The 24,245-nt window shown below is 48.8% G+C and overlaps 10 protein-coding genes across 10 annotated transcripts; 5 read left to right on the top strand and 5 right to left on the bottom strand.

Annotated features, from left to right (window-relative positions):
• Positions 1 to 122: 122 nt before the first annotated feature.
• N7503_005793 (putative importin 11) lies at positions 123 to 3,628 on the bottom strand (the record flags this gene model as incomplete). The annotated part of the gene is made up of 7 exons (XM_057065340.1): positions 123 to 1,196; positions 1,268 to 1,456; positions 1,507 to 1,979; positions 2,032 to 3,047; positions 3,101 to 3,238; positions 3,302 to 3,402; positions 3,464 to 3,628. The coding sequence occupies 7 exons, from the start codon at positions 3,626 to 3,628 to the stop codon at positions 123 to 125; spliced, it is 3,156 nt and encodes a 1,051-aa protein (XP_056923083.1).
• A 595-nt stretch (positions 3,629 to 4,223) lies between these two features.
• On the top strand, positions 4,224 to 4,721 carry N7503_005792 (uncharacterized protein; the record flags this gene model as incomplete). Its single annotated transcript, XM_057065339.1, has 3 exons — positions 4,224 to 4,323; positions 4,383 to 4,530; positions 4,589 to 4,721. 3 exons carry the CDS (start codon positions 4,224 to 4,226, stop codon positions 4,719 to 4,721), a joined length of 381 nt encoding a protein of 126 aa, XP_056923082.1.
• Positions 4,722 to 5,979: 1,258 nt separating this feature from the next.
• On the bottom strand, positions 5,980 to 7,520 carry N7503_005791 (acid phosphatase PHOa; the record flags this gene model as incomplete). Its single annotated transcript, XM_057065338.1, has 4 exons — positions 5,980 to 6,939; positions 6,995 to 7,160; positions 7,218 to 7,279; positions 7,335 to 7,520. 4 exons carry the CDS (start codon positions 7,518 to 7,520, stop codon positions 5,980 to 5,982), a joined length of 1,374 nt encoding a protein of 457 aa, XP_056923081.1.
• Positions 7,521 to 8,042: 522 nt separating this feature from the next.
• N7503_005790 (anthrone oxygenase family protein) lies at positions 8,043 to 8,722 on the bottom strand (the record flags this gene model as incomplete). Its single annotated transcript, XM_057065337.1, has 2 exons — positions 8,043 to 8,602; positions 8,662 to 8,722. 2 exons carry the CDS (start codon positions 8,720 to 8,722, stop codon positions 8,043 to 8,045), a joined length of 621 nt encoding a protein of 206 aa, XP_056923080.1.
• Positions 8,723 to 9,404: 682 nt separating this feature from the next.
• Positions 9,405 to 11,335, top strand: ilv3B (putative mitochondrial dihydroxy acid dehydratase; the record flags this gene model as incomplete). Its single annotated transcript, XM_057065336.1, has 3 exons — positions 9,405 to 9,551; positions 9,602 to 9,815; positions 9,882 to 11,335. The coding sequence occupies 3 exons, from the start codon at positions 9,405 to 9,407 to the stop codon at positions 11,333 to 11,335; spliced, it is 1,815 nt and encodes a 604-aa protein (XP_056923079.1).
• Positions 11,336 to 11,418: 83 nt separating this feature from the next.
• N7503_005788 (uncharacterized protein) lies at positions 11,419 to 11,673 on the top strand (the record flags this gene model as incomplete). The annotated part of the gene is made up of 1 exon (XM_057065335.1): positions 11,419 to 11,673. The coding sequence occupies one exon, from the start codon at positions 11,419 to 11,421 to the stop codon at positions 11,671 to 11,673; it is 255 nt and encodes an 84-aa protein (XP_056923078.1).
• A 1,045-nt stretch (positions 11,674 to 12,718) lies between these two features.
• N7503_005787 (uncharacterized protein) lies at positions 12,719 to 14,986 on the top strand (the record flags this gene model as incomplete). Its single annotated transcript, XM_057065334.1, has 2 exons — positions 12,719 to 13,181; positions 13,233 to 14,986. The coding sequence occupies 2 exons, from the start codon at positions 12,719 to 12,721 to the stop codon at positions 14,984 to 14,986; spliced, it is 2,217 nt and encodes a 738-aa protein (XP_056923077.1).
• A 532-nt stretch (positions 14,987 to 15,518) lies between these two features.
• N7503_005786 (40S ribosomal protein eS19) lies at positions 15,519 to 16,481 on the top strand (the record flags this gene model as incomplete). Its single annotated transcript, XM_057065333.1, has 4 exons — positions 15,519 to 15,548; positions 16,004 to 16,072; positions 16,117 to 16,127; positions 16,190 to 16,481. The coding sequence occupies 4 exons, from the start codon at positions 15,519 to 15,521 to the stop codon at positions 16,479 to 16,481; spliced, it is 402 nt and encodes a 133-aa protein (XP_056923076.1).
• A 1,693-nt stretch (positions 16,482 to 18,174) lies between these two features.
• On the bottom strand, positions 18,175 to 19,494 carry N7503_005785 (uncharacterized protein; the record flags this gene model as incomplete). Its single annotated transcript, XM_057065332.1, has 4 exons — positions 18,175 to 18,584; positions 18,637 to 18,993; positions 19,067 to 19,268; positions 19,324 to 19,494. The coding sequence occupies 4 exons, from the start codon at positions 19,492 to 19,494 to the stop codon at positions 18,175 to 18,177; spliced, it is 1,140 nt and encodes a 379-aa protein (XP_056923075.1).
• A 2,677-nt stretch (positions 19,495 to 22,171) lies between these two features.
• On the bottom strand, positions 22,172 to 23,573 carry N7503_005784 (NADH:flavin oxidoreductase/NADH oxidase family protein; the record flags this gene model as incomplete). Its single annotated transcript, XM_057065331.1, has 2 exons — positions 22,172 to 22,597; positions 22,659 to 23,573. The coding sequence occupies 2 exons, from the start codon at positions 23,571 to 23,573 to the stop codon at positions 22,172 to 22,174; spliced, it is 1,341 nt and encodes a 446-aa protein (XP_056923074.1).
• Between the last annotated feature and the right edge of the window lie 672 nt (positions 23,574 to 24,245).

Raw genomic sequence — 24,245 nt, 5'->3', positions numbered from 1 at the left:
TAAAAAGCTCAGAGAGCATGGTGTTCATGCAGTTCTCGAGTCGGAGATGGAGTATGCAATAGCGCAATAGAACAGAAGGGATTATAACCAGAATGCAATCAAATAATATGAAAGCATCCAAATTAAAGAAGTCCCAAAGCACCAAATGCCGACACAACCTCCCCATCGACATTAACCAACCACTCCTCCTGGAAGCGCTGCGCACCCCCACAAGCAAGGATAACCTGCTCCAGACGTTGACGCACAAAGTCACGAATCGGGAATCGGTGAATCGCATCTGCAGCTTGCCATTCACTACGACGAACATTCTCAGGCGTTTCAACCTCCTCCGAGTTCTCCGGGTTAGCAGTCTCAGACCCCTTAGCCGCGTCCCAGTAGACAAGGTAATCGGCATTCGGATCCGATCCACCCTCGGATAGCTCGTTGATGATATCGGTCCACATAGTGAGGTATGATTGAAGATGCTTAAGGATGAATGCGGGCGGTGGAGAAAGACCAGAGGGGTTAGCTTGACCCTGAAGAGAAAGAAGCTGCGTAAGAGCGAGAGCATGCAATTTCTTCTGGTTCGCACTACCGATGTTATCGTAATGCGAGAACCATTCAGCCAGAATCCAGTTCAGAGACTGCTCTTCAGTGGAATTTGTCGCGGCCGCGACGGCAGATGCGAAGATGGTGGGATTGCCCAGAGCAAGTCTTGCGAGGACGGATAGGTAGTCTGTTTCGATGACACCGACCACATTTGATGATTTTCGGTTAGGTCCGGAGGTTTGGCTGGACTCGTAGGCGGTGTATAGACCTTCGAGGAGGGATGGAAGGAATGAGGTCTCGAGGAGGGAGCGTGAGATGATGCTGTATGTTGATTCGCTGCCGCCGTCGACTGTTTCGGCGCCGCGGATCATCATGTCGACGAGGCGGGGGACTACGCCGGTGCGCATCTTTGTTGTGTAGGAAAGTGTTTCTTTCAGGGAGGTTAAGAGGGCATCGCGGACTCCGTCACGGAGAACCTCTTGGGGTGCGAGGAAGATGTAGGATTCGACGATGCTGAGGGCTTGGGCGGTGCTGTCTGTTCCTTGCTCGATGATGGGGAATATAGCGGGCATGAGGGCGATGATCTCTGGGGAGGCGGGTGAGGGTGTTTGCATGATGATGGCGGCCCATAGCTCCAAAGCCTCATCCAGAAGGTACATAAATGTTTCCTATAGATCACGATATGTTAGAAATGGCACGGACTCGCCTGGTTTGACAGGCGTTTCGTGCAGAGACTCACGGATTCAGGGTTGACGGATCCTTGGATCAGAGGGAGAATGAGTGAGTGGTAGCGTGCAGACTCCTGCTTTAGCGAATGGATCAGGGACGAGAGAAGGGTGAGAATAGCTTGTTTCATCAGATGTTCATCTCCGGATTCTTCCCATAGAGGTGGAAGGAGTGAGAGAATTGCGTCCGAGAAGGGGGCGATCTATAATCCTCGTTAGGCTGTAAACAAGTCAGGGCGTGCATAGAACTTACATGGCTTTCCATTTTCACGACCACTACTCGCACTGTTTCCAACAGACCCATTTTAGTCTCGGAAATCTCAACCTCCTGGACAAGAGACATAAGGCTTGCCAGAATTGATGGCGCGTATGGGATGAAGGCCGCTGAGGTGAACTCAAAGGGTTCAATGATATTGCAGAGCTGTCGACCAGCAGTGATGCGGACCACTAAGTCATTCAACGGATCATCCTTGTTCAGCAAATGTTGGAAGATCTGGTAGATGGCATCGATGTTCAGCTTCTCGTACTGAATTGGCACCCATTGCCCCAGGACCATGGGGATTCGTCTTCTTAGAAGCCTGTACTCTGGATCCTGGATCTGGACTTCGGGAACAACAGTCGCCTCGAGGAATGTGTTAAAATCTAAATGCTGCTCAAGGCTGGCTGCAGCTAAGCCAATAGCAGAGTACAAAGAGTCCTTCAAAATCACATTGCGGTTGTCGGTCCCTAGAAAGATGGTTAGAGAGTTGTTCTCCCGGGGCCTTGTTAAATGACTTACGTGCGAACGAATGGAAAACATCCAATAATCGACCAACCAGCAAGCTCTTGAAGTGGATTACGAGGTCAAGGAGCAGCTTCTCTGAGCAAGCGCGGATAGAAAACTCCCAAGCCTCGCTGCTAGTCTCTTCCCGCTTCTCCCACTGCTCAGGCTCAGCTTCCCATTCCTCGAAATCAGCGTTCCGGAATCTGAAAAATTGCGTGACAAGCAACTCCATAGTATCCAGGACGAATTTATCAGTGAAAAGTTCAGTCTTGATCCGTTCGACGGCCTGCTTTCTCTCCTCCTTATCTTCCGGGGTTTGATACTTGAAAGTATGCACTGGATTGAAAGCCATCTTTGCGCACGCTCTGATCAAAAGCAAGGCCCTGAGGCCCGTCCTCTCGGGCAGGGATTGCCCTTCCGTCTCGGCATCGGCTCCGAGACTGACATATACCTCACTAAGTTTTTGAAGCAAGGTCCAATATGTGTTGACGAGCTCGATGCTGTGTGCAAAGTGCGCGAAAGATGCTGCATGAGTCTGGGCCATTTCAACATGGAGCTTAGAAAGCTGTAGGATGTGCTTTTGTATTCCTGTTTCGACAAGCTCCGGCAGCTTGCCCGACTCGTTCACGAAGGACAAGAATTTCACGAACTGATTATACGACAACGTCCAAAAGTTTTGGACCTCTTGATCGCGGCCAGGATGCTCATACCCGGCAATAACGAGGCGTCGGAGAACCTTCAATGAGACCAAACTCTGTTCGATCGCGTCCAACAACGATTCCTCATTGCCGCCACCGTGCTCCAAAATGGACACCCAGGTGTTAACCTTCTCCACATAAATGCTCCCCAGCACATGGAACATCTCTGGCGAAACAGACTGGAGCTGCGCTCGGGTTCTTTGTAAACGCGCGGTGGACAGTTCTTTGATGATTTGCAAAAGGATAAGGAGGGTCCGGGGAAGCTGGATCGGCGGTGCACCGGGTTGGGTCGAGGATCGGAGGAAGGCGATGACAGTGGTAATCGCATCCGGCCTGTAACGGTTAATTATGATCGTGACAAGAAGCTGAGTTGAAGAAGACCATACCAGTCCTGAGGAAATTCATAGCGGAGGATCTTGGCGATCATCAAGGCATTCTGAAGGGCGAGTGGGCGGGCAGGTTCAGTAATACCTGCTTGCATAGCTGTCGTCTTAATCTTATCCTTCTCGTCCTTCGAGATTGCGCTTCCATGGGAGTCAGTATGTTTCATTCGGATCATGCTTTGGGTAGGCCGTTGGGGAACGCACTTGGGTGCAGTTTTTCTCCAGTACTTGTCGATTCCGTTCTTCAGCTGGATAATCGCGAGGTATCGAACTTCGGTCGGTAATGAGTGGTCACAGAAGACGTCCTATGGATACTCCAGTCAGTTTTTCTTCGGTTCATGATATCAGTTGGGAGATTGATAATACCTGAAGCATGGAATGGTATGAACCCTGTCTCTGCCAGTTCTGCAACTGCGCAGTGCCCGTCTTGACTTGCTGCTGATTCGAGCTAGCAGCCATTACCAGAGTGTTGACAACATTCTGGTATCCCAATGGGCTCGCCTCACCAGGCACCTCGATCGGCTGGGACATGGTGTTTGTGGTCGCGTAGAGGTTGATCAGAGAGATCTAGACCAGCCGAACGCCACAAGTACAGCTGGAGAGAATGAGATACCCTGGAAATTAATGATTATCCATGTAAAGGATCACTGGTTGAGCTGGAATGACGCGACAACAACTTCCGAGTTCACCGTTCTTTTACCATTAAGCTTGCCCGCGATCCCCCTCAGCGGGCCGGGAGCCACGGGGGATAGTTACCCCGGGCCGGCGGAAGCCCTAGGTCTGAACCCTACCTTTGACCCAACTTGGAACTGCCGTGGAGACCATGAAGTCACTAGGGTCTTGTCGATATCATAGCTTCTACCCGGTTTTTGTGGTGACATTTTATCTATGTTCACTGCATTCGGCCATCGTTATCCATGTTTTCCATTCTAGGCAAAGGTGACATACCTATGATATCTCCATGATGCAACTGTTGTCCAAAATTATGAGTCCCAAGTATAAATAGTAGAGTCCTTCTATTTTATCTATAATCTTTTTCATATACATCCTTTGGACTTGTCTTGAAAATTTCCATACTTCAGCTCCCAAATTTTCTATTCTTCGACTTTTATTAAATACCTCCAAAATGGTTCATTTCGAAGATTTGCGCAAGACTGCATACGATGCTGAGAACGATCTCAACTCCTACCAGGCCAAGCAGGGTCTCGGAAAGAAGAGTGACTCCGGTAGGTTACCCGCATTCCTCTACGAATTATGTGCTCGGTATTAATCCTAAAAATTACAGCTCAAGAGTCCGGCGTCGACGAGATGACCGAAAAGCGCTTCGCGGAACACGGTGCCAGTGTCAAGTACGGCCCTGGTGCGACTGCTTCCGGCAGTGACCACCGCAAAGTTCCGGAGGATGAGGGCGGTACTCGCGATGACCGCGGCAGGTAAGGCAATCAATCCAATCCAGACGATCCAATACTAATATGACATTGCCATGATTAGACTTCCTAAGGCCGAACACTTCAAGGGACCTGGTGGCCCCGAAGACAATATCAAAATCGATTCTGAGCAGCGTCCCGGAGATCAGGATACACTGAATTTGCAAGACATGAAGAAGCGGGGAATCGCAGAGTAAATTATCATACTGTATTATAACGTCTCATGAAACCGAATAACCCTCTACATTGTAGAGCGTGTTAAATACTCTACGATAATGACATGAATCTATCTTTGATATACCTGAGATCACATCCTAAAACAAAATAATCATCATAATAGTGGCAGCTGAAATTTAGCCTGCCTGCATAAATTATCTCAATTCTACCTGCCACATGAAAGTGATCAACATTGTGAATAGCCTCACTTCCGTCTAAAAAGTCAACTCTCCGTTTTCATTCTCACTTGGCAAGAGTCCTTCAAAAAATGGTCCTTGTAGCTAGTTCCGACCTAGTTTCTTGATGTTTGTTTCTTCTCGTAAGCATTAGCTTGATCATTTCATGCAGCTGATGGTCAAAGCTATAGCCTTTAGGTACCAGTAGGTATAATACTGGTAACTGACATACCCGCGGATTATGCTTAAGCTACAGCATGGTCGTAAGCATATCATAGTACTTGGAAATAATCCAAATCTGCCGGCTATAAACGGTAGACTTCACCTAGACCTGCAAGATTGAGACTTTTAAGTCCTGTGGGGGCCGTCTTTTTCCCTTTCAATTGCAGATTACGCTTCTGCATCGTGATGTAATTGCTAGCAGTCATGAAATCGGAGGGCGCGTGACAAGGTCCCCATAATTTCGGCCTGCGTGGGTATGTACAAAAGTACGAATCTACATTGACCAATTAAAAATTGTAGTAGTAGTAATACTACTCTATGTATTTATGGCCCCCAGGGCGATTCCTGGTTATCCCGAAGTTCGGTCCACTATACAACCAGCCCAAGTAATTCGAAAGATGTGGCATTTGGCGGTTACAAGATGGGTGGTTCTGGCCGGGAGGGTCTGCTGTATAGCATTGAGAACTTCCTCCAGACGAAAAACATTCTCATCAAATCGACATGATTGACGTATCCGATGGGGAATCAGGCATATGCACTGGCAGCATTTTATACTCGAATAATGGAATCCTACAAGCATTTGAGTCAATCGATAAATTCATGTTTCCATTTTGAGTCATAGCTAATCATTAAGATATCATGATCATAGCCCATAGTGCTAGAAAAGATGACGATCCGCCTCCTTCCACATCACGCGCGAAATAAAAGATGTCTGAAGCCCGGGAAAATCAAACACACCTTGCTCAACCAGGTACAAACATTTCGTAAGATTACAGGCAGCAAAACTAACCCGCCTGGTGAGCTGGGGCGTTAAGCCCAAAACACGATCAAAGCAAATGGCCTACAGGAAGTAGGCAAAGGCAGCCACGAGGGCTACGGTAAGAGTCACCGAGCCGGAGAGAATCACAGTGCCAGAAGCCCCGTTCTTCTTCTTGGAGCCACCATCCGAAGTCGAGTTGGACGAAGTCATGTTGACTTCCTTGCCATTCAACTTGCGAGTGGCAGTGACATCGATGTTATAATTCGTCTTTGCATCCCACGGGAAAGGCCAGCTGTAGTTGTGACTGGGCTTGGTTCCATTGTAGGTCTTCTTGACAATGTCCAAGATACCATGACCAGCCGAGCAGTTGCCCTCGGTGATGGGGTCGGGCCACTCAGGTGAGAACGTGGTGTAGACGTTGGCCGAAAAGGGGCCAGGGTAGGTGTTGTTAAGATGCAGACTGTCGATGGTGACGTCGTAGTTGACATAGCCAGTCTTGTTGGCCACAAACTCGAAGATATTGGCTCCACAGTCCCAGCGACCCAGAGAAGGAAGACCCCAATTAGCAGACACAGAGGCAATGGTGGAGTAATGAGTGTAGAAGGTGTCATCTTTTGTGCCTTTGAGATGGTCTGGAATGCCACCACCGACAAGAACACTGAAGATGCGGTTGGTCTTAGGGTAGCGATTGTTGACGGCCTTGTCCTCGTCGAAAGTAAGGAGGACCACCGTCTTTTCCATGAAGTAGTCGTTCTTCAACAGAGGCTCCATCCACTTTCGCTCCCATGATGCACCAAAGGTGATGTTGGTATCGTGCGCATCATTGGTCATATTGGGTGTGACGAATGCCCACTGCGGAAGTTTCTTGTTCTTGAGATCATTCTCAAAGTCGGTAAAGTTCTTGATTCGGCGGGCACGAGTATCGTCCGAAGCGACAGAATCGTAGAGAATCAGAGGGTTATGCTTGCGGACATAGTCCGGCAAGTTGTTATCCTGGTTTGAGTAGTTGAAACCCTGGAAGCCAGGGTAAGGCATATGCTCCTGAGCAATCTGGTTAGTGGTCAAGCAGCAAAGTGGAACATTTGTTCTTCCTTACCTGATACTCGGCCCATGAGACAGACTTGGTCTCAAGTAGGTCGGCAATGGTGGAAATATTAGCAGGGGCCTGGTGGAAGTTGTCGTTGTCCATGCCAAAGGTGTCACCACCAGCCGAAGCGCAATAGTTGGGCTCAGACGGGTGGGCAACGCCATAGAAGTTGGTGCTGGAAACGAGGTTCAGTCAAGTAAACAACAGAGAGAAAAGGTTGTCTTGAACTTACAGCAGAATACCCTGCGCAGCAAAGAACTCTTGGCTTTGATCCGCAGCCGAGTCCTCATAGTCCTGTAGTGAGGTATCAGTGATGAGCACGTTCTGATTTATCCAAACCGCCACTTACAATGTTCTCCAGCCAGACCTGGAAGAATCGGTCGAAGACAAGACCCTTGACGTTAGAGGTAGTGACCTCGGGCAGAGTAGTTGCCTGAGCCTTCTTGATATCAGAAAGTTCAGGCTCAGAAATGGTTGTCAGGCCAGCGAGAGCCACAGCGGCCGTAACCAGCAGGGTCAAGAAGACCATTTTCATGGTTGCGAGAGATGTGACTGTAACGTGAGCAATGGATTTTTGATGAGGACATGAAAGTAATTAAGAAAGAGAGTGGGAAGAGGGCTGAGGAAGAAAGAGAAAAGATCAAGAAGGCAAGAAAGATGAAGGATGTAAACAATGGGGGAAGTACGACATGTGGAAGGAGCACGTGTGGTAGACCTGACAGGCACTTGAACCTCTTGAGAGCAAACTGCCGAAACTTCAGTTTCAGGATGACAGTTACAACGATATCTATAATGGCTTAGGTACAAGGACTCAGGGTACCTTTGTACTCCCCGAATTCATTGTGGTATTGAAGTGAAAGAGTGGAGTGATCAAACGCTCGTCACACCAGGCACGATGTCAGAACAGGGGTTCTCATTGGTGTTTGCCTTTCCACTGCTGGCCGTGACAAGGCATTAGCACTCATGGACTGCTGGTTTACTTCTCCTAAACCATGGGAATAAGAACGTGCCAAGGGCGGAATCGCAGGAGCGGAATCGCTTGGCAGATCAATTTGAATCAGGTGAATGACATCTTTGCAATCCCATATAACCCGATAATCGCCCCCGTCAATGGAAACATAGCTCTAAACATGTTCAAATTTGCCCACTTCTTCATCAGCTCGAGAGCCTCGGCATCTTCCTTGGCTCGTTTCGCCTTCTCCTGGTCATCCACGACCATCCCCTTCGTTCCCTCCGCGGCCGCAGCATCATCCCGCGTCGCAATCGCCATCAACCGGTCATTCGTGCTCTTCATTACCGTCATTGTCCAAACAACGAATCCCATCGTCGTAGCAATAGCCGTAGCGTAATATCCGCTCCAACTTCCACCCATGATACCCGACTCCGGAGCCGCCATGTCTCTCAAAGCCCAAGCAAGATATCCATTCACGACTGAAGCACCGAGGCAAATGACAGGGAATATTCTTATTCCCCGCTCATAGGTGTCGAGCCACTGATGCGTGAGATGTGGAAACGGAGTGGCCGGTCCTTGCTGCGAAGGGATGGCGACGGAGGCCGGTTGACGAGCTGGGAGGATGAGGGTGGGGATGTTCAACATAGAGAGAGTCATAACACCGCCTATACCGCGAACATGAGTTCTCATTGATTCCCGAGTTTCATACAACAGGGAAATTTACCTGCTGCGAACCCGCAGCCGAGCGTACCGAGCATCTGGGCTACAAGGATGTCTGTACCCATTTTAATATTTGTATGCAAATGATCCTCAAAAGAAGATACTCCCAAGTGAGAGAAATGTCGATGGGTTTAGCTGCTACTTAATGCATATAAGCAACCTTGGAACGCAGTGCTGAGGTGAGACTCGGATTTTGAGTTTAGATGACGCTTACTTAGGTCAATAAGCGGCGGGTACATCAGGAGTTTATATTTATGCCAGCAGTAACAATCGAATATACAGTATGCTCAACCTTTGGAATAGTTTCGAATCTAGGAAAGTAGGTGGTTCAATGTCTCAATGCCAGAAAACATTCCACGGATGTGTATAGTTCCACCTTGGAATCTTGGGGGTACATACATTTATTTACCATTGGAGGGTTCTACTATCGTATTCAAAATATTCCAAAGATTCGCTGTCTCAACTTCCGTCAGCGGCAATATCGGTCAAATTTTATGTAGTAATTCTAGCTTCAATCTAAAATTACATCAAATCACATCAGCTCCCACATGGCATACCCCGCAACAAGAACGAGGGAATAGGCGCAACTCCGAGATCTGAAATCCGTAAACAATGAGTGGTCAACCCGGCTCAATGCGGGGTCGGACTGAAGTGCGAACCCCACATTTTTTAGAGCAACACCTGGATCATATATCCTACCATTTCTCCTTGTTTGATTTTCTGTCGGCTGTCAACTTCAGCATCACAATGGACTCCTCAGAAATTACCATGTCGGAACCGAAATACATCAATTTCCCTTGTCTTCCTCCCGACACCAAACACCCGGATGGCTCCCCCGCACTCAACCGGTGGTCATCGGCAATCACCAATGGTCATGATTTCCCAGGCGCGAGGGTTAGTCCTAGACTCAATTAGTGTCAGTGATGATAACTGACGTGCTATAGGCTATGCTTTTCGCTGCTGGTGTCCCAGATAAGGAGGCAATGGCCAAGGCGCCCCATGTGGGCATCGCGTCAGTTTGGTGGGAGGGAAATCCATGTAATATGCATTTGATGGACTTAGGGAAAACTGTTAAGAAGGCTGTGATGGAAAAGGGCATGCTTGGGTGGCAGTACAACACGATTGGTGTTTCAGATGCAATCACTATGGGCAATGACGGTAAGCAGGAAAGCTAGCAGTGCCATCTGTGTATCGGCTGTCATACTAAGAACACTTCGTCCCCAGGCATGAGATTCTCGCTGCAGACTCGAGAAATTATTGCGGATAGCGTTGAAACCGTTACCTGTGCCCAGGGCCACGATGCCTGTATCGCCATTCCTGGCTGCGACAAGAACATGCCCGGTGTGGTCATGGCTATGGCGCGCCATAACCGTCCTTCAATCATGATCTACGGTGGTACAATCAATATCGGATACTCAGAGTGCCTCCGAAAGCCCATCAATGTGTCCACATGTTTTGAGGCGGCCGGCGCGTACGCATATGATACTCTCCGCCAGCCCGACGATGGCGGTGACACCAGCAAGACCAAAGATGAGATCATGGATGACCTTGAGAAGCACGCTTGCCCAAGCGCCGGCGCATGCGGTGGTATGTTCACGGCAAACACTATGGCCACTGCTATCGAGTCCATGGGTCTGTCTTTACCCGGATCCTCATCCACACCTGCCTCATCGCCCTCCAAAATGCGCGAGTGTGTGCGCGTGGCCGATGCTATTAAGGTCTGCATGGAGAAGAACATACGACCACGCGATTTGCTCACTAAGCGAGCTTTCGATAATGCCTTAGTAATGACCATGGCGCTCGGTGGTAGCACCAACGGCGTTCTCCATTTCCTGGCTATGGCCCGCACAGCGGACATTGACTTGACCCTGGACGACATCCAGCGCGTCAGCGACAGGATCCCATTTATTGCCGACTTGTCACCCAGTGGTAAATACTATATGGCTGATTTATACGAGATTGGTGGAATTCCATCTGTGCAGAAGCTGCTGATCGCAGCGGGTCTATTGGACGGTGATATTCCCACAGTGACTGGCAAGACTCTTGCCGAAAACGTAGCATCTTGGCCCTCGCTTCCCCAGGAGCAGACCCTGATCCGCCCATTGTCGAATCCTATCAAGGCTACGGGTCATATTCAGATTTTGCGTGGCAATCTTGCTCCTGGTGGTGCCGTTGCCAAGATTACCGGTAAGGAGGGTCTCCGGTTCACAGGCAAAGCCCGCGTTTTCAACAAGGAACACGAGCTCAATGACGCCCTGAGCGAGGGTCGTATTCCCCGTGGTGAGAATCTGGTTTTGATTGTCCGCTATGAAGGTCCCAAGGGTGGACCCGGTATGCCCGAGCAGCTCAAAGCCAGTGCCGCACTCATGGGAGCCAAATTGAATAACATTGCGCTTATCACCGATGGCCGTTACTCCGGTGCCAGCCACGGATTCATTGTTGGCCATATTACTCCTGAGGCTGCCGTTGGTGGTCCCATTGGGCTTGTTAAAGATGGGGATGTGATCACTATCGACGCTGAAAAGAACGAGATTTCTATGGCCGTGCCTGACGAGGAAATTCAGGAACGTCGTCGGCTGTGGACCCCACCGGTGCCACAGATTACTCGGGGTGTGTTGGCCAAGTATGCGCGCTTGGTGGGCGACGCTTCGCACGGTGCCATGACAGATCTATTCTAGTTTTGGATACAAGTATAAAAAAAAATTGAACCCGATTTTCATGTTCTCCTGTCCACGTCAAAACACTGTACTCTCTTTCAGGGATGATCGGCTCGGTTGCCGGCCGTCGAATCATGATTCGTGAAAGGGTTGAACTCTCTATGAGTGGACAACAACTCCTCCGCGCGCATGATGGGCATGCTGTGCTTCCGATTGGCCGTGTTACACTTGCAGCCATCCAGCCCAATTGGCGACTCGAGCGTTCCACAAGCTGCAATCGCCTCTTCACCTCAAGTAAGGGACCGAAATCTAACTACAAGGTTCAGATGGGGAAGAAGATCATTTTTGCCACGTATTGACGACGGTCATGACCAAAGGGTTCAGGAATAGCGAACCGTAGCTCAACCACGAGGGGGCAAAGGTGGGTTCTCTTCGCCTCACTAATAATCAAGTGGAGAGGGCTCGGCTTAACCTGTAACCTGTTAGTATAGAAGACGGGGCATTATTCCTGGCCACTTTGGTTCAGATTATTATGAAAAATGCATAGAATGAATCATTGCCCGATATGCTAAAAATACCGGATTTTCACTCCAGGGGCCTCCTGGTTGAATTAAGTTTGGTTTCAACTTATCCCTGTTCAACCGTTCCACGGGATTGCGTAAATCGCATTATGTGGACTACGGGATACTAATAGCGGCTCAGCAGGCATCTACATAGTAAGGGGTTAGAAAGGTGATACATCCACTTAAAATTAGCGGTGTGCTACTGCGAGTGTGTCGCACCTTATCGCGGCGCAAGTATGTCCTTTATGTTAGGGCCGAAGAAAACAAACAGATCCTCAAGCCATGCAGTGATGTGGATCCCCCTAACTGGCATAGTTCGATCTTAGTATACTTCCGGCCCATTTCTATGCTAGATCCAGATCGTTATTACCGTATGGTCCAATCAACCTTCATCGTGGCTGGGATTTGCGCATTAGTTTTTATGTACTCCATATTCCATGGTTCTATTTTTCTAGAAGAACCCATTCTTTCCCCGATTTCCCCCCTATTATGAGCCCCTATCGTGTTCCGCACTCACCGCCACCGCGTCATCCGCTGCCGGGTGGGCCCTCTGAGTCACGTTGTTTCCCCCCACGGGCGGTGTTCTGAGTTTTGACTGGCCGAGTCTAATTGCTTTTTTCCTTTCTTCACTATCTCTGTTCAACGTTGTCGATCTCACCTCTCTCATTGGCGTCGCATTGCTGGATTCTGGGTCCCGAAACATCCGGCGTATCCAAGGAGGAACTGTTGCGTCGTCGCGTGGTCTGGCAGCGAGATCCCCGGGGGCCCAGAACCTTGGGGGAGAGATCTATCTAGTCCTCCTTACTGGGATTTCTGATACGTATAAACCCGACCAGGCGCCATGGGGAACAATGACTCGCCCAACACTTTGGCCACGCTCTTCCAATCGTTGTCCTCCCAAACCGCCAATCGATCGGGCCTTGGGGCATTCGTACAGCTCTGCAATTCCGCACGTGTCGCAGCCCAACAGACCTCTTTCTCTTCTATCGCAAACTCCCTTCGCAACCTCCATCGCAATGAGACTGTGAACTGGGGCCAAGTCGTGTTTCTCATTACCTGTGTGATAACCATGGCTGGCTGTGGTATTTTTTCCTCTCTCAGGCGCCGCTCGCCAGCGAAAAAACCTCGCTCGCAGCGGTCCTCCATTCGCAAAACTTTGTCCAAGTCGTCTTCGAAGACACTCACCTCATCGGACGATGACTATGAAGATGAGGAATATGATAGCAATGGATCTTTGCGCCATGCTACCCTTCCATCTCGACCAGCCGAAGAATACTCTCAGCCTAAGCAGAAGACCTGCGATGGTAAGTCAAAATATCTTCCCGTCGCCGAGACCATGCCTAACTTGACCCCAGCCTTCAAAACAGACCCTGGAATCCTGAAGAAGTTCACTTCTTACCAAAAGTACACCACCTCCGTGGAAACTTATCCTGGCATTCGAACCTTCTTTTGTCGTCACCCGCACCTGGATCGCTTTCCCACCAAACCATCCCCGATGCCTTTACTCGTATTTGTACACGGACTCGGTGGATCGCTTGCACAATTTCATCATCTCCTTACTAGTCTTTCGAACGTCGGATCTTGCTTTGGTATTGATCTGCCTGGGTGCGGTCTGTCCAAGTTTGAGCCAACCAACTGGGATGCATACACCGTGGAGGCACTGGCTGAGTTGCTAGCCGTCGCCATTGAGCAACAACGGGACCCTGATCAAGATGTGATTTTGATTGGCCATAGCTTGGGTTGCTCGTTGTCTGCTCTTCTCGCCTCGTCCACCTCGCCCATCGAAACCCCTCTCAAGGAGCATATCATTGGTTTAATTGCCGTGTGTCCTCGAGCGTCGCCTCCGTCCGCTCATGAGACCGCAGTTGCCCGCCGCCTGCTTCATGTCCCGGGTCCGATCTTTGATCTGTGGCGTTGCTGGGACCGACGTGGTGGTATTGAGAGCGCCAGCGTTATGAGAATGGTCGGCAACGATGCCGATGCAGAGACACGAGACCTTCAGGTCCGCTTCAACAAGCAAAGCCGGACACCTGTTTGGCGCCGTATGGCGTGGGGTTCGCTTCCGACTTACAAAGGTGATGAAGCCATTGGGGGTATGCCAGGAGAGAAGGTATGGGCTGGTGTTCACATGCCAATTCTGCTCGTGGCAGGAGAAGCAGATGCAGTGACGAAGCCGGTGGAAATCCAGAACCTTTTGAAATATTTTGGCAAGGCTGCAGCTCATACCACCATCGACACCACTGGAAGCAGTACTATTCCGGATGCTTCACGAGTCCATGACCAAATGTCTGGACCGCTAAACACCCACCAAAAACCTCCTGTCGTCCAGGTGGTGATTGATAATGAAAAGAAGACAGATACCAGCTCTAGTAATGAGCGCAAGAGAGTGGTCAAGTCGGCCATCCTACCGGCTCCCGCATCACATGCTCTTCTTTACGACCGGGCGACCTACCGTACTTTGGCTGGCATCATCCAAGGATTTTTGTCATCAAACATTGACAAGCGCCTCGGACTGGGATGGCAATTGCAACACCTGAATACCTCAGGTAAATGGGACGTGAAGAACCTAGCCAAATGGCAGAAAGTTGCCCCGGTCTCAGCGCCGATTGCCAATACTTTCCGGGCGATGAAGATGCTGCGAGAGGTCGATGAACACCACAACCCAGTCAAGTTCTCTGCGGAATACCGTGACAAGATTTACGCTGTCATTGACATCAGCCACGAAAGCCCGGTGTACAGCCCTGCACAGATGGAAAAGGGCGGGATTCATTATTGCAAACATCCTACCGTCTCAAAGCTCCCTCCTACTCCCGACGAGACCCGAGACTTTATTGCTCTGGTTGATCGCCTACAGAAGGAGATTGACGACCTGATGGAAAAGCGAGAGGACCCATCTTTGCCGCGTCCACTAGTAGGCGTCCACTGCCACTATGGGTACAACCGAACTGGCTTCCTCATCGTGTGCTACTTGATTGAACAGTTGGACTATCCTGTCAAGGATGCAGTCGCCGAATTCAACCGGTGCCGACCCCCTGGTATTCGACACGATCACTTCATTGATGAACTCCATGCCCGGTATGCAGGAATTAAGAGAGTTCCAACTCTGTAATTTTTAGATTTCTCATGGTTTTTTTTCTTTTTTCATGGTCTTATGGCGTTATGGTTAGAATAGGACAGGAGAACGACACAGGTCCAGAGGCGTCTAGTAAAGGTTTCTTGCGTTCTTGTTCTTTTATTTTACTTTTATGAGAAACGAACCAGCAAATATGTGCTATTAGGAAATCAATGATTAATGAATATCTTAAATTCTCCAGATTTGTCAAATTCTTCCTAGAACGAAGCACAATACATTAAAGTATAACCTTAAGAATGAATGATTAGCTGATATGATAATGTCTGCCTTGATGCCTTATGGACAATTAATGTGATTCTATCACGTGATCGATTATGTTATCCTTGCACACGCTTAGGGTACGGCTAAACCCAAACAGGCTAAGCGAACCACACAGACGCCAGCGCAACCCAACCGGGGCAAGAGTTTGTGTGTCTCGAAATTTTGGACTCTTCGACTTCGACCCTGCCCACCTCGACTTCCCGCCCTACGCCTCTCTCAACCCCTACGCCCTCAACAAGTCGCCAAAATGGGTGGTGTTACCGTTCGCGATGTGGACGTAAGTGTCCTCCCTGATCACTCCGATCAGCCCCTCGTCCGCCAGGTCTTCGCCGTGCATATATGTGTCTGGGTTCATTTCTGGAGGTCTCGGTTCATAACAAGGAGGCTATTCGCAGCGGCAGCAGGCATATCGCCTGAAAATACCGGAAAGAATATGGGAGGACAGGCTGCTGCTGGGAGAAAGGGTGGCATTGAAATTTGATGTGTGCCTAGTGTGGGTTGAACGTTTATCTTCTTGATCAGCATTCACATCCTACAACGGGCACACTGGACTCAATGGCCATATAAGCACGATGAAAACTCTGCTTCTGCGACAAGAGATGGATCCTGAACGAATTGCCAATGGAAACGAACCCAACACAAATATGCAATTTTGCGCCCTTTCGCCAAGACCAAGATCGGACTACTCTCGATGAATCAACAACGCTAACATGTTCTTTCTCTTTCATACAGGCGCAGAAGTTCATTGCTGCCTACTCCGCTTTCCTGAAGCGTCAGGGAAAGCTCCCCATCCCCGGCTGGGTCGACACTGTCAAGACCTCCGCCTCCAACGAGCTTCCCCCCAGGACGCTGACTGGTACGACCGACCTACCTTCTAACAAGCACCAGGCTTGAAATTAACATGATTTTTTTTTCAAGGTTCTACGTTCGCGCCGCTGCCGTCGCCCGTCACATCTACATGCGCAAGACCGTCGGTGTCGGCCGTCTCCGCAAGGTCCACGGTTCCACCAAGAACCGCGGTTCCCGCCCTGCCCACCACGTTGACGCCTCCGGCTCCGTTGACCGCAAGGCTCTCCAGGCCCTCGAGAAGATCGGTGTCCTTGAGCACGACGAGGACAAGGGTGGCCGCCGCATCACCCAGTCCGGCCAGCGTGATCTTGACCGTATTGCCAAGACCACCGTTGACGAGGAGGAGTCTGATGAGGAGTAAACATGTCACCCAGGGCTTAATGTGTTTCGGGGGTCGTTTTGAGTTTGCTTAAATGCTTAGCAGGGCAAAAATGAGATGACATCAAAAAAATCGGAGCTTGGTCCCGGCGATTCTTGTTTACGTTTCCTTTCTGTTGTTTCCCACATCCACACTTCCACCTTTTTTATCATGACGACCAGACGGGGCTAGCGGAGAGAAGAACGGGTGTTTATGCATGAGGAGGACATTCCTGAGAGCATTGAGCGAGAGAGAAGAGGACGAGACAGGGCAATCCAGTTTCCGTTTTGTCTGTGTATATGCGTATGCCAGACGAACGGGGGCTTCTTTTTCCTTCTACATATTTGATCTCCCTCACCTCTTTGACCCGAACAACCCTACGGCGTCTCTGATCCTGTTTTCTCTCGCGGTCTCCTGGAAATAAAGAGCATGTCTGACTGAACACGTTAAAAGTTCCCTCTGTGCTGTAGAGTAATCTGTAGATTTCGTAGTTGCCGAGGGACTTTCTTGTCCAGAAGGTTTTAGTTGACATGCCGAGTGGTATCCGACGGTTGTAGTACACTACGAGTGGACCCCACCATGAATCCAGTAGAGCCGAGAGGAGCCTTGATGATCTAAGTGTCTTTCTACATATGACGAGTATATTCATTGAGGTCCGTACACTGTATTAAAGTGAAGGAAGCCCGGGTTATCCGCCGTCAAAGAGCCTTGGGAACAGGCATTGACATTTGGATATCACATTTGGATATCTGATGTGGATACCTGTTAGGATATCTATTAGACTTTTCAATATACATTATCCAATCAAAAGAAATGGAATTCCGATGAATATCCAAATTTCAATTTGAAAATTCCAGGCAAATGGAGGGAAGCTGCGTCAGTCAATGAAAGATAACGGTCCGGCTACTGGATCTTAGGGGTCTGGAGCTGAGTCTATGAAAATCATTGATCGGGCTGTCAAGGAGAGGAAAGAGGGAAGGACTACCGGTGTGAAACCAGAAGAACATTGGACTTTCTATACATGAGTCTATATGCTTGCATGTCTGAAATGGTGTCTTGGTGACCAGTTTGCGTGTATCATTCTTTGCTTTGTCTTTTTCAATCCAATACTTACACTTCCAACCCAGCAGTCGTCATGTGATGACGTTGCACATGATTCTGCATGATCCTTGATCAAAAGTGGTAGAAAGTATCTCAATGTTCAAGACCTCAGGATGCACCCATGGGTCCGACTGCGTCCTACTGCTTCCTTAGAGATTCCTAAGCCCCCGGAGCAAACTGAACATCCACAATGATAGCAGTGAGGTTCCAAAGTGTAACATTTGCACGTGCTTATCTTACTGATAAACTTGCAGTGTAGAAAGCTGGAGCGTAAATATTTACAGTGCATGGGGAGCTCAAGAGTCAACTTGAGGATACCCGTTAAGGGTCTCTTGGCGAATGCTTACTCCAAAGGCGGGTTACTATCTCGCCTTTGTCGCATCATGAAACATCGAAACAGGCCGATATGTTATAACGAGATTATAGCTGGGAATTTTCCGTGTATCACGGAGTACTTGAGATACGGACGGCTCTTTGCCTCAGAAAGGGCCCTCATTGAGGTTGATTAGAATTTTCAAATGTTTTATTATTTGATTTGTCAATTATATATGTGAAAATAAAGGAAAACGCACTGCAAGTGCAAGTCAATCACCTCTCACTGACCATGGTGATTTTTATAATGAGATAATTCCACCCAGCCCTCTGGATCACCGTTACGACTCAAAACAGTGTGAGGTGTCTCGGCCTCTTCCTCTTCAAATCGAGAAATCGAACCACTCGACGAAGATGCACCCACAGGCTCAGCGGCTGCGTGCACACCCTTGGTAGACGAAATCGAGATAGTAGTGGTGATGATAGGCGGCTCAGCATGCGAATTGAGCTCTGCTCGCTTCGAGTCATATTGGTTGTAAAGATAGTTATTGTGCGGGCTGCGAGAGTGTCCAGTAGACTTGATGAATCGTGTCGTGAAGGGACGGAATAGAGGCCACACTGGTGGAATGGACATTGAAATGAGGACAATCCATTCCTCGACTTCACCCCAGCGGAATAGAATGCCGACACCGTCTGTTTTGTATTAGTATGCTTACGATAGAATGGTAATATTGGTGCCACTCACATGAAGGGTCGTCGCTCATAATGAATTTCGCTGCCCATGTTCGGACGATGGCTGCGGCTCCGGCGAAAACACCGCAGCCCATTAGGAAACTCAAACCCCATTTAAGCTTGCGGTCGATTCGCAAGGGGGCGAGCATTGTGACGGGGATGATTGCGAGGTAGAAATCGGAGATTGCGGCTACAGCACCGACGAAGTAGGTATAGTGTACACTTGTTCTGTGGTCGCATAGGTCTTGTCGGTTGGGATCCCATAGTGCCTTGGGTGGGCTACATTGGAACCAGGCGAGTAAGACCTGGGGAATATTGATGACAATGTTGAGCACGGCGACGGCGACCAGACTTTGACGGATTTTGCGGTCTTGAAAACAAGTCAGTAAGGTTTCCAACGGTTGTGGTCCACTAAGATATGAACCCCGATAAGGGTGACGTACTGCCTTGTGCATTCATTTCAATCAAGAACGCTGCCACGGCGACCTTTCCAATGGGAATGGCCATATTGAAAAAGAAGACGGTGATCCATGTGAAAAGAAGATAATTGCCCAATTGGCCGGTTTCCTCAACAATTGTGATTCTATTTCCGAGTCCGTGGAGAATGGATATCACACCGAAGGTTTGTGTGATGGCAGTGAGGAACTAATTGGTGGGGTTAGTGTGGTGATCGGCAGTATAAGGGCAATTGAATTCATACCCAAGCCACAAGAGACCAGATCAATGCTGTAGTGCCGAACTTATTCACTCGAAGTCTCACATAGACACGCAATGCCATAAAAATGGTAGCGACAGCGCCGAGTCCGAGTCCCAGACGCAAATCATCGGGACCACGGCCACCATAGGCAGGGTAACGATCACTAAGACCCATAATAGATATACCAGGAGGTAAAAGATCAAGAATCAAGAGCGGTGGTCATTTTCAGGGCACTCGCATATATAAGATGGGGGAATAAGACCGAGGTACCGGGTTTTCCGTCGGATCGCGTCCAACATCCGCAATAGGATGGAACATTTTCAAGTAGAGGAACCAACCACAGGATGGACAGGCATGGGTGGCGGTTGGAAACCTATAGATCGATCTAGTGGAGTCGGGTTCGCCTAACTGGAACCAAAGGATCGGACCACTAATCCAAGGGAAACCACCGAACGGTCAAAGCGTTCAAGGTTTTACTTTCCCCTGGTAAGATCTCTTGCCGAAATCTTAGCACTCTATCTGCCGCGTCACAGTCCGTACTTTTGTACATTCCAAATGAAATTGTCACACTAAGTGGCAGTAATACGCGAGTTCATCTTAAGCGAAGGACCAAGGCAGAAAAACCGCCGCGGCTAGTCGGAACCCTAACAAGCCCCAAAGGATCGAGTGGAGAAAAAGGTCCGGTGAAAGCGATTGATACAATCGCGCAATGACAATTCTTGAATGGGTCTCCGCACTGAACCCACGCCTGGTTCTACCACAATTTGCTCGGGTGCCCACGCACTTGTCTGAGACTAGACTGTGCGCCCCTGGTTCTCGGCCGGAACATTTGCCGAATTCGAATACGCTAGACGTTCAAGTAGATTAATTATTATTAAAAGACTATTCTATTCAGCTGACACTGTGCTCGGCAAAAAAATAGATTTTCTAGACCTCGGGCAGAGCCTCACGTCATAGGTGATCCAGGCCTTACACATGAATATGCTGAGCACACCTATATCAGATTTGGATTCTCTAAATAGTCTTAGTACAATGAGGGTTGTCTATATTATAATTCCTTGAAACTTCAAGCCACCTTGCTGTTCGGCTTTTCCAGTCCGCCACAACATCGGTGCTGACTACCCCGAACCATTCATCGATCAATAAAAACGTAATATCTCCGGTCTATACGAACAGGAGAAAAACAAAAAGTTAACTCCGATAGGGGGAATCGAACCCCCCGGCTGTCGTGTGAGAGACGACGATGTTAGCCACTACACCATATCGGATTTGCTTGTGAAAGAGAGGCTCCACAATGGTCTGGTAAACAATAATGAAGATTTTTCTCGATATTTGATGGGTCTAGTGGGGCTCAGCCGAGGTGCCGATTGGTCAGGATCTAGCTTGTGGGGCCTTTAGACTATGATGCACATTCACGGAACGTGCATTAGGTAACCTTGGAACACTCAACCTTGGAAGAGACTATATGTACAAATGCGGGAGGATCATTCGGTACGGCTGTTCGGCGCGGCTTCTAGAGTCGCATGGGGGAAATTCATCATGTTTCTGACCATCAAGTCAGTGCAGCCCTACTCGAGGTTACAGCTTGAAACGCCAATGTATATTAATCACAGACAAATCGGAACTTACGCTTGAACAAGCAACGTCTTCCGAAACCTGAACCATCTCCGATAAAACTACGTGTCTCATTGCGTCAATTAAACTTGAAATAAGCTTCAAACATCTGCTGTGCGAACCTATGCCGAGTATCTCGGAATAATTATTGAATCACGTGTACTCCCCAGCCCTGTCCCCTTAGGTGTTGAACACCATGAATACTGGAGCGTATATTAGGTACAAAATTGAGATACTACAGTTGTCTTTGAGCTCTCAAAATGGCTCTCTAGCTTTTTGAATTGCACAAGTTGGACTGCCATACAAAACATCGACAGGGGCGCTCTCAGGAAAGCCGATTGGTAACTTCAATGAAACACCCCAAAAACCAGGCCTGACCACTCTCAACTACCCAGCGAGCTCGGCGCAAACCCTCCTTTTAGCGTTCTCCGCCTGATCCGCACTCAGTGATGATCTTTTCAGCTGGGTTTGCATTGTGTCAGACTCGCACGCACCAGATGTGACCAAGAGAGCAGTCGCATTCTTGAGGACAAATTCCAAGACTGGGTCTTTTTTGCGTTTCAAAAAGTGTGATTCATCAGGGATTTTGACCACTGAGTGCAGCTTTTGATGTGTGAGCTTGAATATGAGCGCGTTCAGCCGACGTGGCCAACGTTTCAACTCAATGATGACATTTCAGATACTGTACGACCTCGCACTACGAAGTCAGACAGATTTCAAGCTTCAAACCAGGATTTCCCGTTGGCGAGACCCTACCTGGCATCACGTAATCGAAGGGTATAAGATTATCGGCAGGCGAAATAGAAAGGAAAACCTGGCAATCTGAGTAGGAACAGCTAACGATGCGGTAGATTCATATTCCCCGAGATAATGGCGCTAAAGCGATCTACATTGGTGGCTTTCAAGGGCCCCACAGTTTGATCACAGTTTTATTGGTGCATGTTACTTGGTCATGTAGAAAGGCTTTGCTATCATGTGGCGTTCTCATTAATCCCCACACTATGTGGGTGCCATTTATCTCCAAGAATTCAGACGCGGAATGTTGTTAGAAGACACCTGAGCAGGCAAACGCAGCAAATAAATAGTTTTCAGGTGTCCTGCAATCGGACACAAGATGTATTGAACAAAAGTACGGGTGACCTGTACACGGTTCTTGATGATGGAGTATCAATGGCTTTCTATACTTCGCAAATGGTGACACGATCCTATATAACAGCAAATATCTTGCTTTGGCCTTCTAGGCCTTGGTAGCAATGAACGGGGTGCTGTAATCAGGCACAGCGGGGAACTGGTACAAGTCAGGGTTTGCTTGTTGTGCCACCTTCCACTGACCCAAAGCACCGAAAGTTTTAAGAGTGTTCTCCTCAACGGAAAGATCGATGGGCTCAAGATTCTGCCCCAACTGCTTAATCTGCAGACCGCTTGCTGCTGCAGTCACAAAGAAGTTCTGCATGTCCATCTTCTGCAGCATAGCGCCTTTGACCTTTCCGGACAAGATATCCTTGCAGAGGTTGGGTTCCTGGCACAGAGCACGACCAAGACCGACTCCGTCAACAGTGTCCAATGCCTTGACCATGCCTTCAACAGTCTTCATTCCTCCAGTGACATAGGTCTTGGTCTTGGTCAGACCAGGAACAATGAGCTTGGCAAATTGCAAGAAGAACTTTGGTGCGAGTTAGTCAATCAAGCATCTAACTCATATGACAAACGGACGATAGACTTACAGCTTCACGTCCAATGGTTGACGCCCGCTTAGCGTCAGACAGAGGCCAGTTCTCATAGGTTCCACCAGACAACTCAACAAAGTCAAACTTGTTGTCCTCAAGAGTCTTGCAAAGCTCCTTAGCCTCTTCGGGCTGGAAGCCCTTCTCCTGGAACTCAACACTGTTGATCTTGATACCAACAATAAAATCAGGGCTCACTCTTTTGGCAATTGCTTCTCTAACCTCCACGATCAATCTCATCCGGTTTTCCAGGCTACCACCGTAACGGTCGGTTCTGTGGTTGGTAGTAGGTGACAAGAACTGGCTAAGGAGATATCCATGAGCACCGTGTAGCTCCAGGCCATCAAAGCCAGCCTTATCAAGGTACTCAGCGGCATGAGCAAAACCTTCAATCACAGCAGCAATATCTTCTTCAGTCGCAGCACGAGGTGTGGCGAAGGTCATACCAAGATTATCAGCCTTCATTGCAACAGCACTGGCGCTGATAGTGTTTGGCTGAAGGTACTCAGGAATTTGACGGCCCGGGTGGCCAACCTGAGCGACGATGAGACTTCCCTGGGCCTTTGCGCCAGCTGCAAGCTCCTGGAAACGTTCAAACCGCTCACCAGAGAAAGGCGCGTGGCGGGGGATGATTGGATTGCCAGCTGCCTCCAAGTGGCCAGGGTCGATCATCACATTGCCGGTCAAATTCATGCCAATTCCAGCGGTACCTCGGTTCTTGTACACATTGATCAATTCAGGGGTGGGAACACCACGGTTCTCGACATCAGCTAGGGTGAAAGATGCAAGACGCTCGCTCATGGCACCCGTTAAAAATCTGTTGGGGGCAGTCCGACCCGAGAAGGTGAAAGTGAGAGGCTTGCCTAGGGGGCTAGGGTCGACATCAGCACTCTCAAATCGTGGAACTTGTGACATGATGGGGGTTTTGTTGATATTGTTGAGAGTGTCGAATATCTAGTTTTAAGGTTTGTCGTAGTCAAATGTCCCGGAACACTAAGGGGTTTGACTTAGATTGTGTTTTACTGAATTTCGAAGTTTGAAGCAATTTCTCAGGTCCATATTTGCAGATCGTTTCGAAGGTTATATGACAAATTTACGAGCCAATTGATAAGCAGATATGTCATCAAATGATGGAACCGGGACAAAAATCAAGCCGACTCCAAAATTGTGACCGGAGAGAGTGGAAACGTTGGCACAAAATCCTCACGGTTTGACCCACTGTTGTCTATTCAGGTTTATGCCCGGCACAAAACCCTAAGCTGGATCACATGACCTCCAATCGAGTCCTTAAAAATTCTTGGCAATGGATACAAGGCCCGGGCTTATTTCCTAATAAGTTCCCCGAGCCTAGGTCTAGTGCCCTCTTACCAAAAAAGCTTCCTTGCCTCGTGTGAAACCTTGTTTTGATTCATTGCATTCAATCATACCACGCTCTACTCCATTTTTATTCTTCTAGTAGTGACTTACAATTACTACTGTACATGGCTTGAACCTGCTCGGTCCACTCTTGCTCCACCTTTTGCCCCACCAGCAAGTCGCTTCATTATGTATAAACGGCCCTTTTCTGCCTTGGAAGCGAGTTCATAC

This window comes from Penicillium pulvis, assembly GCF_028828015.1.
Source record: "Penicillium pulvis strain IBT 33274 chromosome Unknown contig_23_segment0_segment0, whole genome shotgun sequence".
Lineage (NCBI taxonomy): Eukaryota > Fungi > Ascomycota > Eurotiomycetes > Eurotiales > Aspergillaceae > Penicillium > Penicillium pulvis.
The sequence above is the reverse complement of the archived record's forward strand: the minus strand, read 5'-3'. Positions and strand labels throughout refer to the sequence as shown.